Below are 14,957 nucleotides of genomic sequence, written 5' to 3'. Positions count from 1 at the left end.
TTCAGAGTTAACGTTTTGGGTAGATGACCTTCATCCATCATCCCCAGTATTTTAATTTGTATTGAGGCTTTGAGAAAAGAGAGAGGATATGGGGTTAGTGTGGAGCATTAGCAGTGATTTTATTGAACTAAATGTAATTGAAAGTTAATCTGTAGAAGAATGTACTTCCTTTCGTTTCTTTTTCAGGCATTGGATGGAAATTTCCTCTCCTGAGACATGTTTGATGTAGGTGGCAGGAGGCAAAGAGAATTGGGAGATACCCACCACCTTCCCTCCACTCCAGGAATTAAGTTCTCATCACCAGTTGAGAAGTGGTCAATTAACAAAAGTTTGCAGCACTGTCCTGTTTAAATCTGTTCCTGCGGGAGTGGTGGGCGAGGCAGGGGTACGAGCCTGTCTGTTGGATTGGAGGACAGGGCCTCAATGCACTCAATCCAGGCGTACCTGGAGGCATGGATGGAGGGCAGAAGAGTGCCCAAATAAAGCCACGTCCCTGTGTAGGACTGGGAGGAAGGTAACTGAGAGTGATAGGTGGATGGAGGTAGGGTTAAAGATGATAGATCGGAGAGGAGGATGGATCAGGTAGGTGGGAAGGAAGATGAGCAGGTAGGAAAGGTCATGAGGGCGGTGCTGAGCTGGAAGATTGGAAATGTGATAAGGTGGGGGGAGGGGAAATGAGGAAACTGATGAAATACACATTGATGCCATGGGGTTGGAGGCTCCCAAGGCAGAAGGTGAGGCGTACTTGCTCCAGGCGTCGGGTGGTTAGGGAGTGGCGATGGAGGAGACCCAGGACCTGCATGTCAGGTCATGGAGCCTGCCACATCCATCAAAGTTTCACCTGCACTTCCACAGGTCATTTACTGTACGTTGCTCTCAATGCGGTCTCCTCTACGTTGGAGAGACAGGATGCCTACTCGCAGAGCGCTTCAGAGAACATCTCCGGACACCCGCACCAATCAACCCCAGCACCCCGTGGCCGAACTCTTCAATTCCCTCTCCCATTCCGCCAAGGATATGCAGGTCCTGGGCCGCTTCCATCGCCACTCCCTCACCAGCCAACGCCTGGAGGAAGAATGCCTCAACTTCCTCCTTGGGACCCTTCAACCCCATGACACCAGTGTGGATTTCACCAGCTTTCTCATTTCCCCTCCCCACACCTTACCCCAGTTCCAACCTTCTAGTTCAGCACCATCCTCATGACCCATCCCATCTGTCCAGCTTCCTTCCCCCAATCCTTCCACCCTCCCATCCGACCTATCACCATTACCCTCACCTCCATCCACCTATCACACCCTCAGTTACCTTTTTGCACAGTCCCACCTCCCTCCCATTTATCTCTCCATCCCCGAAGCTCCCAACCCATTCCTGATGAAGGGCTTTTGTCTGAAATGTCAATTTTCCTGCTCCTCAGATGCTGCCTAACCTGTGCTTTTCCTGCAACATCCTCTTGACTCTAATCTCCAGCATCTGCAGTGCTCACTGTCGCCTGAATGTTCAGAGTCTCTTGATTCTGTTCTCTTTCCAAGTGAGGAATTACCTGATTGATAATGTGCAGCACAGGCAGCACATTTTGAGATGTGCAGGGAGCCTTTGGTGTGCCCTGCTATATTGTGCTGCCACCATTTCAAGAAATGAGCAATGAAATGTGAGAATTTAAATTTGCTATTTCAGTGATGAACAACAGTTGCTTCTTCACTGCAATTTGAAGAAGCTAACTAGATATCTGTAAACAAAGCAACAGAGGTAGTGGGAATATTGTAGGCATTGGGCGGCTTGTGTTTTCATGGGAGCTGTAGATTTCAGATTTGATGAAACAGGGTAACAAAATGGTGAAAGGATTATCAAGTCGAATAGTGGGAGGAGAGGTCTGTCAAAGGGCATTGTTTATAGTCTGTTTTTGTGCTGTACTTGCATGTAAAATATGCAATTCTGTAATATCATCTGTGGCAGAGCCTTGGTAGGCCAGTAGCCTTTTCAGACCTGTTCACTGTCCTATGGCACCATGAAATCAAATGCAAATCTCTGCTGAAAAGCAGCATAGTCAGAGTCTTGAATTTTGATGCTGGATTTCAACGTTACAAAACTGGCTCCAACAAACTTGTAGAAAAGCTTCAGTGTGGTGAAGAGTCTGTCTAAGACTATTCTTAGTGATTAAAAATGAATTGTTTCTGTAGTGAATGTGTTTTTGCATTTTATCTTGCTCAATTTTACTCTATATGGTCCACTGACTGTGACAACCACTTTGTCAGGAGGAGTTCAGTTAATGTAAAGATCAATGTTTGAAAGTTTATTTGCACTGCATGTTGCTTAAGCCACGAGTCATGGCTCAGCAGTAGATTTTCTGCTGATAGATTTTGTATTTTGAACTGTATAACACTAGGGTGAAACACTACTGGTTGCACTACTGGCTCAATTGATCAAATTGAACAAATCTGAACTGAATTAAGAATATTTTACACAACGTATTGGGTTTAGTAACTTTATTTCTGTATTTTACCTAGTTGTGTGGATTGGATCACTCAGTTCACTGGATGGCTGCTTTGCAGCACAGAATGATACAAGCAGCATGGGTTCAATTCCTGCAGCAGCTGAGGTTACAGTGAAGGACTCTTCTCTTCAACCTCTCCCCTCGGCATGAGGCATAATTACCTCAGATTAAGCTGCTATCAGTCATCTCACTCTTATGAGAGAGCAATCCTATGGTGCACTATGACTTTGGTGACTTCCCCTGGACTTGTATGACTATTTACAGTCATTGAGTTGTACAGGATGGAAAGAGACCCTTCGGTCCAACTCGTCCATGCCAGATATTCTAAATTAATCTAGTCCCATTTGCCACCATTTGACCCATATTACTCTCAACTCTTTCCATTCATATACCCATTCAGATATCTTTAAATGTAGTACTTGTAACAGCCTTCACCACTTCGTCTGGCAGTTCATTTCCTACATGCACAAGTCTCAGCATGAAAACGTTACCCCCTAGGTCCCTTTAAGTCTTTTCCTTCTCACATTAAACCTATGCCCTCTAGAATTGGACTCCTCTATTCTGGGGCAAAGACCTTGCCTATTTACCATATCCATACCCATATATAATTTCAGTTACATCATGCTGTAAACTTTTGCTACAAATTCTGTGTCTTACAATCTTATACTCTGCAACCATCTGATGAAGGAGCAGTGCTCTGAAAGCTAGTGCTTCCAGTTAAACCTGCTGGAGAATAACCTGGTGTTGTGTGATTTATAACTTTGTACTCCCCAGTTCAACACTGGCACCTCCAAATCATGCCCCTCATGATTTTATACATCTGTATAAGGTCACCCCTCAGCTTCCGACGCTCCAGGGAAAACGGCTGCAGCCTATTCGGCCTCTCCCTATAGTTCAAACCCTCAAACCCTGGCAGCATCCTTGTAAATCTTTTCTGAACCCTTTAATGTTACTTGTCTTACTTGCCCATAACGTCCTACCATCTAGCCTCATGCTTTTGCTTTAAGTGTTTTTATTCTGAATTGCTATGTCCACATATATAATTGAAATCTCCTGTCGACATTTGTTATGCTTTCGCCCTTCCACTAATATTGTTCTCTCTCAGTTGTATACTTTCTTGTCTTCCTGTTCTCCAAGCATTTCTTCTCTGCCCCTTAGACCTTTTGAAGCTTTTCCATTTAGCTCCAGTCAATCAAAACATTATTTAACTAAGGGTAAAAGTTAAAGGCACCACAAACCTAGCAGACCATAGGGCTGCCCTCTCATTAGAAACAGACCTGAGGGTCACCACACCTTAGGCGAGGGGAAGGGTTGCGAAATACAGTCCTTCATTGTAACCACAGCTGTTGCATAACAAACCAGCTATCTAGCCAACTGAATTACCGAAGACCGAATGAATTACTACTTTGAAAAAAAAAATGGGATTGACTTACTTCCTTATATCATGGTCACATTATACTTTGACAGCTAATCATACTTTAGCTGAACATGGCTCTTGGCTTTGACTCCTTTTGTGGATCACCATGGGAATTTGAATAGTATTAAGTAGAATTTAGTACATAATGTCCACTGGTATCACAGTGATTAATGTGGCTATGCGAAATTGTTATTTTAACTGAGTTGTTTATTTTAAGATGATTAATGACTGTTAAAGTAGTTTGCAAAGATTAAATTTATATGTTATCAAACATTCTGTTCCTCTAGTAATGGCAAGGAATATATTGTGATATATTGCAATGCATACTTTTGCATGGCTTCTTTTAACAAGGAAATTTTTATGAATGAGACTATAATGAACTACACGATGAAAAATCGACAAAATACCTTTTTAAATATAACTCCCAATGATCCCTTTCAGAAAGAACTTTGCAGTGCAGAACAATCTTAGAGTTGAGTATTTGTCCTTCCTTTTAATAATTTGCGCAGACCAATGACAGTAAGCCAATTTTCTGTGTTATTCAAGGGTCACCAAAGTAATAATCTACAACTAATCTGATGTTAAATGGTGTGTGGACTGTTAAAATTGAAATGAAAAATTACATTTCAGGTCCATCAATTTGCTCAGTGCATTAAACAGGAAAATAAAGATATACTGAATGGATTGGAAAGCCAGAAAGTCATAACTCTGTTTAATGTGAAAGTCTGAAAGAAAGTCTCATAAAGGAGAAATTCTTAGCATCAGGGTTGCGTTTTAATGATAACTATGAATTACCAGTGGGCATTACTTTTTAACTTTCTTGTTCTCTTCCACGGGCAGATATGAAAAGTAATCTCAAACTTTGTGTCATTTATATAAATGATTTGGATGCGAGCATAAGAGATATAGTTACTAAGTTTGCAGATGATACCAAAATTGGAGGTGTAGTGGATAGTGAAGAAGGTTACCTCAGATTACAACAGGATCTTGATCAATGAGCTGAGAAGTAGCAGATGGAGTTTAATTCAGATAAATGTGAGGAAAGCAAATTTTAGCAGGGCTTATACACTTAATGGTAAAGTCCTAGGGAGTGTTGCTGAACAAAGAGACCTTGGAGTGCAGATTCATAGCTCCTTGAAAATGGAGTCGCAGATAGATAGGATAGTGGAGAAGGCGTTTGGTATAATTTCCTTTATTGGTCAGAGTATTGAGTACAGGAGATGGGAGGTCATGTTGCGGCTGTACAGGACATTGGTTAGGCTACTGTTGGAATATTGCATGCAATTCTGGTCTCCTTCCTATCGGAAAGATGTTGTGAAACTGGAAAGGGTTCAGAAAAGATTTACAAGGATGTTGCCAGGGTTGGAGGATTTGAGCTATAGGGAAAGGCTGAACAGGCTGGGGCTGTTTTCCCTGGAGTGTCGGAGATTGAGGGGTGACCTTATAGAGGTTTACAAAATTGAGGGACATGGACAGGATAAATAGACAAAGTCTTTTCCCTGGGGTGGGCTGTCCAGAACTAGAGGGCATAGGTTTAGGGTGAGAAGGGACAGATATAAAAGGGATCTAAGGGACAACCTTTTTACGCAGAGGGTGGTGCGTGTATGGAATGAGCTGCCAGAGGAAGTGGTGGAGGCTGGTACAATTACAACATTTAAAAGGCATTTGGATGGGTATATGAAGAGGAAGGGTGTGGAGGGATATGGGCTGGCAGGTGGGACTGGATTGGATTGGGATATCTGGTGGCATGGACGAGTTGGATCGAAAGGTCTGTTTCCATGCTGTACATCCCTCTGACTAAAAGGCAAATGGAATTTGTATCTGGATAAAAGCAAATTACTGCCGTTGCTGGAATCTGAAACCAGAAGAGAAAATTCTGGAAAATCTCAGCAGGTCTGGCAGCATCTGTAAGGAGATAAAAGAGCTGACATTTCGGGTCTAACTGACCCTTTGTCAAAGCTAAAAAAACGGGAGAAATAGGGAGGTATTTATACGAGGCTGAGAGAAGGTGAGTCATGGCTCCAGAAGCAAAGATAGCAATAAAGAGGTAATAATGACAGTCCATAGAGAGATTATAGGGAGGTTAGGAGCTGTGAATGACCAAGGCTGAAGCCAGTGCTATGTGACAAAATATGGGAGGGATGGGTGAAGCGGAGACAAAATGGAAAACGGGGAGAAGGGTAGCAAAGGGGGAAGAGGAGAGGGAAAAGGTGATAAGAGAGTGGGGAGCGAGAGGAATAGAGACAATCAAGAAATAAGAGGTACAGAACAGTGGGGAAAAAAAATTAAAAATTTTTTAAGAAAAAGGTAAATAAAATAAATGAAATAAAATTACGGAGCAGAATGAAAACAGAGGGGTTGAGATGGGATAATCATCTGAAGTTGTTGAATTCAATATTGAGACCGGCAGGCTGTAACATGCCCAGTTGGAAGATGAGATGCTGTTCCTCCAGTTTGCGTTGGGCTTCACTGGAACATTGCAGCAGGCCCAGGACAGACATGTGGGCATGGGAGCAGGATTGTGTGTTGAAGTGGCAAGCCATGGGAAGGCCCGGTACCTAATTGCGTCCGGACCGAAGGTGCTCAGCAAAGCGATCACCCAGTTGGCATTTTGTCTCTCCGATATAGAGGAGACCACATTGGGAGCAACAAATGCAATAGACCAAATTGAAAGAGGTACAAGTGAAACGCTGCTTAATCTGAAATGAGTGTCTGGGGCCTTGGATGGTGAGCATGGAAGAAGGAAAGGGGCAGGTGTTGCACCTTTTGCGATTGCATGGGAAGGTGTCATGTGTGATGGGAGAGGATTTAGGTGTGATGGGGCGGAATGCAGACAGGGGGAGGGAAGGGAAGATGTGTTTAGTGGTGGTGTCATGTTGGAGTTGGCTAAAATGGCGGAGGATTATTCTTTGCATGTGAAGTCTGGTGGGGTGAAAGGTGAGAACAAGAGGGACCCTATCCTTGTTCTGGGAGGGGATCGCACGCTGTTGAGAGCCCTGTCAACAACTGTAGGTGGGAAGCCATGGTTGGAGAAGAAGGAGCACATATTAAGAGCACCACTTTGGAAAGTGGCCTCATCAGAACAAATGAGGCGGAGGCGAAGGAGCTGAGAGAAAAGGATAGAGTCCTCACAGGACGTAGGATGAGAAGAGCTGTAGTCCAGATAGCTGTGGGAGTCAGTGGGCTTGTAATGGATATTAGTGGATAGACTATTGCCGGAAATGAAGACAGAAAGGTCAAGGAAAGGAAGGCAAGTGTCGGAGATGGACCAGGTGAAGGTGATGGAGGGATGGAAACTGGAAGCAAAGTTTATGAATTTTTCCAGGTCAGGACGAGAGCATGAAGCCGCACCGAAATAGTCATTGATGTACTAATAAAGCAGTTGTGGGAGGGGACCTGGGTAGGCCTGGAACAAGAAATGTTCCATATACCCCATGAAAAGACAGGCATAGCTAGGACCCATGTGGGTACCCATTGCGACACCTTTGATTTGGAGAAAATGGGATGAGTTGAAGGAGAAGTTGTAGAGAGAGAGAGAACAAGTTCAGCCAGGCGGAGGAGAGTGGTGGTGGATGGAGATTGTTCAGGCCTCTTTTCAAGAAAGGAGCGAAGAGCTTTCGAGCCGACTTGGTGTGGGATGGAGGTGTAAAGAGATTGCACGTCAGGTGGTTAGGGCCTGTGAATTGAAAGCTGTCAATGTGTCGCAGGGCATCAGAGGAATCCCGGATGTAGGTGGGGGGGGAGTGAACTAGAGGAGTAAGGATGGAGTCAAGGTAGGAAGGAATAAATTCAGTGGGGCAGGAGCATGCTGACACAATGGGCCTGCCGGGACGGTCCTTCTTGTGGATTTTAGGGAGTAGGTAGAAACAGGCTGTCCAGGGTTGGGAGACTGAGGTTGGAAGCTATGGGGGGGGAGGCATCCGGAGGAAATGAGGTCAGTCACGGTGTTGGAGACAATGGCTTGATGTTCAGTTGTGTGGTCATGCTCCAGGGGGAGGTAGGAGGAGGAATCTGAAAGTTGGCGCTCAGCCTCTACGAGGTAGAGGTCAGTACGCCAGATGACAACAGCACCGCCTTTGTCAGCAGGTTTGATGACAAGGTTGGGGTTGGACCTAAGGGAGCGAAGGGCAGAAAGTTCGGATGGAGAGAGGTTGGAATGGGTAAGAGGGGCAGAGAAATTAAGGCGGCCAATGTCCCGTCGACAATTGTCAATGAAAAGATCGAGGGCAGGAAGTTGTCCTGGCAGGGGGACGTAAGGGTACAAAGCTGAGTCCTTTGCTGAGAACAGCACGCTCAGCCTCAGAGAGGGGAAGGTCAGAGGGTATGGTGAACACACGGCAAGGACTGGGGTTGGAAGACATGGGTTCGAGGGATTGGGACTGTTGGAAGGTAGGCAGGCGTGCGAATGAGAAGTTGAAGCTTGCGTTCCTTAACATCTGCAAGAAACAGGAAAAGTTTGGAGTTAAAGCATTGAATAATACGAAGGATGATATGAAACTGTGGACCGGGGCAGCTTTGAGAGAGGGTAAGTCGGTGCTGCTGGAGAGAGGTGTCGAGTGCTTTCATGTGGCGCCGCATGGCCCTGAGTGTGGCTATTAGGATGCGGCGAGAACAGCAGTTGGAAAAATGTTATATGTCGTGCAAGTACCTGTAATCATGGAGGCTGCATGCAGGGTGGAATTTGAGTTGAAATCCACGTGGAGTAAGTCGGAGGCGAAGACAGTCACCGAGGAAGGAAATCTGGCTGTGGAAACGAGTCTTAGTAAATACCTTGCCTAACACTGAGAGAGAAAAGGAAAACCGTGAAGGTGGACGGGGGAGAGAGACAAACGAAATTCCTGTCGGAGCGAAGAGCAGTACTTCTTCAGGGTAGGCATTCCTGGAAGAGAGGTGGCAGTGTGTTAAACACTGAAGCCACGACTCACCTTCTCTCAGCCTAGTATAAATACCTCCCTATTTCTCCCTTTTTTTAGCTTTGACAAAGGGTCAGTTAGACTCGAAACGTCAGTTCTTTTCTCCTTACAGATGCCAGACCTGCTGAGATTTTCCAGCATTTTCTCTTTTGGAATTTGTATCTAATGGATTGTAATGCAAGGACGTGCAAGTCATGCTTCATCTATATGCAACCTAGTTAGAGCACATCTGGAATGCTGTAAGCACACTACCCACATTTGTATTGGAGGAAGGGCAACATGTATTTACCAGAATGATACTTGCACTCCAGGATTGCCCACATTATGGGTAGGCATATGTCATTTAGTCCCTCAGGGTTGCTTTGCCTTTTGGTACGATCATGGCTGATCCAGTTGTGACCTCAACTCCACTTTCCTGGCTGCCCATACCCTTTTCCTCCTTGTTGATCTTAAATCTGAGATTGGTATGTTGAGCAAGAGAACAAACACTCATGTACAAGAGTTAATTCGCAGTTAAACGTAACCTTATGGAGTAATTGAAGAAGCTCGAGATGCTAAGTAGCATCTGACTATTTCTTGTACACTCTGATGTTCCTTCTTCTCCTGCACGTTGTGACTTTTAGGGTACCATTCAACAGGTACCATCTGCCCTTTCACAGGATTGGCTGCCCTTCATGCCTTAACTAGGGCAGTGAATATCAATAGGTTTAATCTTGCAAGGAAAGTATGACAACCCATTTTGTCTGAAGTGAACATTTCTAACAGAGGTCATTATATCATAATCGGAAGGGAAATTGGCATAATTGCCCCTGCACCTTAACTAGTCCCAGGGCATTGATGGTGTGACATGAGCCAATCTCATTGATTGGACCTTGTCGGAAGAGTGATTTTAGAATCCATCTGCTCTGTATGCCTGAACCATCAGAGGATTGACCAAAAAACTTGCAAATGGTTTGTTTCAGATTTTTTTTCCCCTCCAAATAAACTACTTGTAACCATGACAGGTTGCTGTGAAAGATTAGATTAGATTAGATTAGATTAGATTACTTACAGTGTGGAAACAGGCCCTTCGGCCCAACAAGTCCACACCGACCCTTCGAAGAGTAACCCACCCAGACCCATTCCCCATTCCCCATTCCCCATTCCCCATTCCCCTACCTTTACCGGCTTTTGCCCGAAACATCGATTTTTCTGCTCCTCGGATGCTGCCTGAACTGTTGTGCTTTTCCAGCGCCACTCTAATCTAGACTCTGGTTTCCAGCATCTGCAGTCATTGTTTTTACCCCTCACCTAACATTATGGCCAATTCACCTAACCTGCACATGTTTGGACTGTGGGAGGAAACCAGAGCACCAGAGGAAACCCACGCAGACACGGGGAGAATGTGCAAACTCCACACAGACAGTTGCCCAAGGCGGGAATTGAACCCAGGTCTATGGCGCTGTGAGGCAATAGTTTTAACCACTGTGCCACTGTACCTCCCACGAAAGAGCATACTTAATAGCTGTTGAGGCACTAAATTATCCAGAATGCATTAACAGTCTTTTTTTTCCACACACGTGGTGATGCAGCTTTCTTGGGCAATTTGACTTAGCAGTATTTCCTAACAGTTTCCACCAGGCAACTGATGATCTTGGAAGTTCTGAAGTGCAAACTTAATATGAGTAAATGGATGCTGAGAAATTATATTGTAATGGTTATTTAATCCAAAAAGGGAGCAGTTGTTTTTAAGCACAATCTAAAGGATAAACTCACAAGAGTGTGAAATGTGTCGCCACATGGAATAGTTAAGACATAAGGACTAGCAGTATTTCAGTAGGTCTGGCAGCATCAATGGAGAGAGAAACAATCAATATTTCATGTCCGTGATCTTGTGTCAGACTTTTTTTTTCTGTTTTTATTCAAGTTTCCAGCATACATAGTATTTTGTTTGTACTTTAGATGCTTTCAAAATTACACTCGACAAGGACACTTGAGAAAAAGGAAAAGTAAAATATGTCAAAAGCCTTTGGTAATGTAGAGTACAAACAGCAGCACACATTTGGGTGGAAAGACCTGTTTTCATCCTATTATAATTCTGCAAAAACACTAATTGTATGGTATCGACTGTCATTAACTGTATGGCATACTATTGATTCCTCTTTGCTGATCAGCACATTTAGCAAGCTCATACTTAGGAAACTGACTTCACCAGTGCCGCATTTTGCATTATAGAGCTGTGATTCTGACTGTAGCTTCTGTTAATGTGGAAATCATCTTGTTATATTGCTGGGCTGTATTTGTACAGCCAGCTGTACATTTAAACAACTCCTTGTTTTTACATTGTGGTTAGCATATTTTTCCTATGGGTGTGCTGCCTTTCTCACTTCCTGGTTAAGTTACTTGCACAGGCAGTGAGTGTGCAATAATTTCACTAGGCTGCACAAGATGACTGTGAATTCACTCACTGTTTGAATTGTCTGAGAAGGTAGCTACTCTAGTACATAGGAGATCTGCTTTTGGGAGAAATGGGTCAATAATACCTGTTTTTCCCCATTCGACTTTACTTTTCTTTTGAGGATAATATGTCCGTTTTGGCCACAGCCCCCCTCTTTTGTCCCAGTAAATGCTGTTCTTGTGTGAATCCCGATCAAGAATGTCAGTGGTTTTTAAACCGCAATTTGTCTCTTTGAACAGGAGTTAAAAGTTTGAACAGAAATAATTGTTCATTTTAAGTGGTTGTTGGTTTGAAGGCATTCATTTCCCTTCTGTAAATGCAAAGACTTTGACTGTGACGATGTTCAGTGACAGTCTTGGCATCTTTTTGCTGGCAACGATAATAGATACCAGTGTGTAAACAGGATGCAACCCTGCCCATATATTAAACATTTCAGGCTTTTTCATTATGTGCCTGTCTTAGCCCATCAGCCAGCATGCTTGCTTGGCAAATTCTGTTTGCTCATCAACATGTCAGCTCACAGGTTGTCCTTTTGAGTTGCCCTGCCTTTGTATTTGCAGTATTGTCATTTCTTTTTACTTAATTGATCAGGTAAGTTATTTCCTGTTCAAACACAGTCTATAAAACTTTGAAATGCCGTGTCCTTTTTTATAACCAAAAAAAATTGAATGCCGTGTTGTCTCTTCTGTTTGATTGTTAGGTTAACAATAAATGGATGAAGGCCCAGTGTGTAGAATTACGACTGAGGAACCATGGAGCACAAGACCCCAGAAGGTTCCAACTCTGACCTGAAACTGGTCTGCCACCCAAGAGCAAAAAGTAAAGTTTGGAAGTATTTTGGATTTGATACCGATGCTGAAGGATGCATACTGCAATGGAAGAAGATCTATTGTAGAGTTTGTAGGGCCCAAATTGCATATTCAGGAAACACCTCCAATCTTGCCTACCACCTTGAAAAGAATCATCCCAGTGAATTCCACCAAGTTGTAAAGAGCAATGCTGAGCAAGTTAGGGAGCCATTCACCTCCAACCTTTTGAAATCTGAATCTGAAAGCGCATACCTGAGTCATCAAGATCCAATCTTCAAGACCTGCTACAGCCAAGATAGTAAACGGCACCAAGAAATGACCTCGATGGTTACCAACTTTATCTGCGAAGGTCTGTATCCTGTCTCTGTGGTAGAGGAACAAACGTTCAAGAAACTGCTTAAAATGGCGGATCCAAGGTACGAGCTCCCTAACAGGAAGCATTTCTCGACCAAAGCTATCCCAGAGCGGTATCACACTGTCCGGACTGCTGTGGAGAAGGAGTTGGCTGCGGCACTGTGGTGTGGGGTGACTGCTGACCTATGGACTGTGCAGGCTCGAAACCGATACTACATGTCTTTGACTGCTCACTTTGTAGGTGGTATGGGCAGTGGTGCCAACATTTTAAAGTTCACTTCCAAGTGTCTAGCCACGTTCGAAGTGGTGGATGAGTATACCACGGAGAACTTGGCCCATGCGCTTGTTGAGACCTTTAGAGAATGGGGCATCAGCAAAAATGTGTTGGGTGCTACTACCAGTAGCGACAGTGAAAATGTAGTGAATGCTTGCTCACTTCTGAATCTCCCTGTGCACATGCCATGTTTCGGTCGCGCAATCAACCTGGGGATAAACCGAGCGATCCAACTCCCTAAACTCTGCATCCTCCTTCTGAAATGCACTAAACTGGTCGAGTATTTTAAAATGACACCAAGGGCAGTGTGCATGCTGCGTGAGAAGCAGAAGCAGCAGTATTTGTTACAGCATCAATTGGTTAATGATTGTAGTAGTTGGGGGACCACCCTCTCTATGTTACAGCGGCTGAGGGAGCAGCAAATCGCGATTGCTGCAGTGCTGTTTGAGGACAGCATGAGTTACCAATTGATGCCAGAAGCCAGTGAATGGAGCACCATAGATGGGTTGGTGAAATTACTGCAGCCATTTCAACAGGCCACTGAGATGATGGGCAAGTCCAAATACCCACTCATTAGCATGGTCAAACCTCTGCTGCATGTCCTCTTGAATTCGACGTTGAAAGTCGATGATTCAGACTCTCATGTGCTCAGTGCTGTGAAGGAGACCATCGCCAAAGAGTTGTCTGAAGCATATGCGTTGTCCCCAGAGCTGGAGCTGTTTCTCCACTGTGCGACATTTCTTGATCCAAGGTACAAGAAAGTTCCATTCCTTTCAGCCTCACAACAGAAGCAGGTCGAGAACAAGATCTTGGAGGAAGCCACTGCCCTCTTGGAGAAGGGCATTGAGAGTTTTGCGAAAGCAGAGGGAGGCTTTGCCCTTGAAGAGCCTCCCCTGAAAAAACGGACAGTATTGGTGGAGCCCTACAGCACTGGCAGCATCAACTTCATGCTGGCAGAGATATTCGGGCAGGCGGGCAGCAGAGATGAGGGCCAAGATGGATGGCGTGCCCAGGTTGTGGAAGAGCTGAACAACTTCAAATCACAGAAGGTGCTGGAACTGAATGAAGATCCGCTCATCTGGTGGTCTGATCGTGTAGCCTTATTTCCCACTTTGAGCAAACTGCTGCAGAAGTACTGGTGCATTCCAGCTACCAGCCTCCCTTCTGAGCGCCTGTTCAGCGCCGCAGGGAATCTGGTGAATGCCAAGCGAAACCAGCTGGCCCCGGCGGAGGTCGATCGACTCCTGTTCCTGTACGAGAACACAAGGGTCGATCGGGAGGTAGCTGTGGATGATGATAATGAATGAGAACTTGCCTAACAGGAAGATATTGAGGGACAAAGACCAGGATCAGTGGTGAAAGGAAAAAAAACCTGAGGGGTAATCCAAGTCATGATTTGCCATCAATTTGAAATAAAAGAATTTTGAATTCTTTTTGTTGATCTGACTGTCTGAATCAGACAGCTTATACTTTGTTCTTGCAGCAGATTCGAAAACTTCAATTGTATTTATAATATGAGATAATACGTACACACAAAAATACAATAATACATGATCAGCTGTACAGATTCAAAAGAAGTTCTGCTTAAATAACCTAGATTGCTAGGATTGATGTCATCTTTCTTCCTGGACCAGAATGTGACAGAGAATTAATATTGGTTCTGTACTAAAATGCAGCTGCAATAAGTTTTACATTTTTAGTTATTACAGTAAAGATAGACTGAGTAATATTCTATGATTCCCTTAACTGTGCTTCAATACCAGTTTTTATGACATAACTATTGTTAAATATAACTTTAAGCTGTGCAGGCTGCAAATAATGCTCAATATTTCAAGTGTTACATACTGGGATTTAACTGGGGAGGCAATGGAAAGAATTGTTGATTTGTTTTAAGCTTCAAGGAAGCAACCCATGAAGGACTGTATAAAATAAACTTTAAATATACTTTATTATTGTCTTGCTTGTCATTTAAGTGGTCACAAATTGAATCTGTGTCATGATGTCTTGCCATTGTGACATAATGCAGTAATGCTTATTGTCTAATTTCTGTTCTGTATGGCTTATCACACAGTTGTTTAACGGCTACTGCTGTTTCACAGCACATAAGCCACATTTCCAATTGTGCAAAATTGCTAGGATGTTCTTGTATTAAAGCTCAGTTACTATTCAGAGCCGCTGGATATCTGTGACCTGCTTCTGTGTTCCTTCACTGGATGCGTAAGGAGGCATTGTGCCTTGGAAAGACTTCCTTGTATTGGTCGT

The 14,957-nt window shown here is 44.0% G+C and overlaps 2 protein-coding genes across 11 annotated transcripts in view; both read left to right on the top strand.

Annotated features, from left to right (window-relative positions):
- LOC122550920 (E3 SUMO-protein ligase ZBED1-like) overlaps nt 1-14,644 on the top strand; it is an 80,499-nt gene extending 65,855 nt beyond the window's left edge. For 5 of the 7 annotated variants that reach the window (XM_043692375.1, XM_043692374.1, XM_043692371.1 and 2 more), the window contains one exon: nt 11,959-14,644. In XM_043692375.1, the coding sequence (XP_043548310.1) occupies nt 12,011-14,002 (1,992 nt within the window). In that variant the 5' untranslated portion in view covers nt 11,959-12,010 and the 3' untranslated portion in view covers nt 14,003-14,644. Of the gene's footprint in view, nt 1-11,269; nt 11,289-11,518; nt 11,850-11,958 lie in introns of those variants that run through there. The other 2 variants (XM_043692378.1, XM_043692377.1) reach the window with 2 other exon arrangements.
- dhrsx (dehydrogenase/reductase (SDR family) X-linked) overlaps nt 1-14,957 on the top strand; it is a 293,939-nt gene that overhangs the window by 20,360 nt on the left and 258,622 nt on the right. The gene's annotated exons all lie outside the window — the stretch shown is intronic.

This window comes from Chiloscyllium plagiosum, chromosome 6, assembly GCF_004010195.1.
Source record: "Chiloscyllium plagiosum isolate BGI_BamShark_2017 chromosome 6, ASM401019v2, whole genome shotgun sequence".
In the NCBI taxonomy this organism is placed as follows: Eukaryota; Metazoa; Chordata; class Chondrichthyes; order Orectolobiformes; family Hemiscylliidae; genus Chiloscyllium; species Chiloscyllium plagiosum.
Note: the sequence above shows the minus strand (reverse complement) of the source record. Positions and strands in the feature narration are given on the sequence as shown.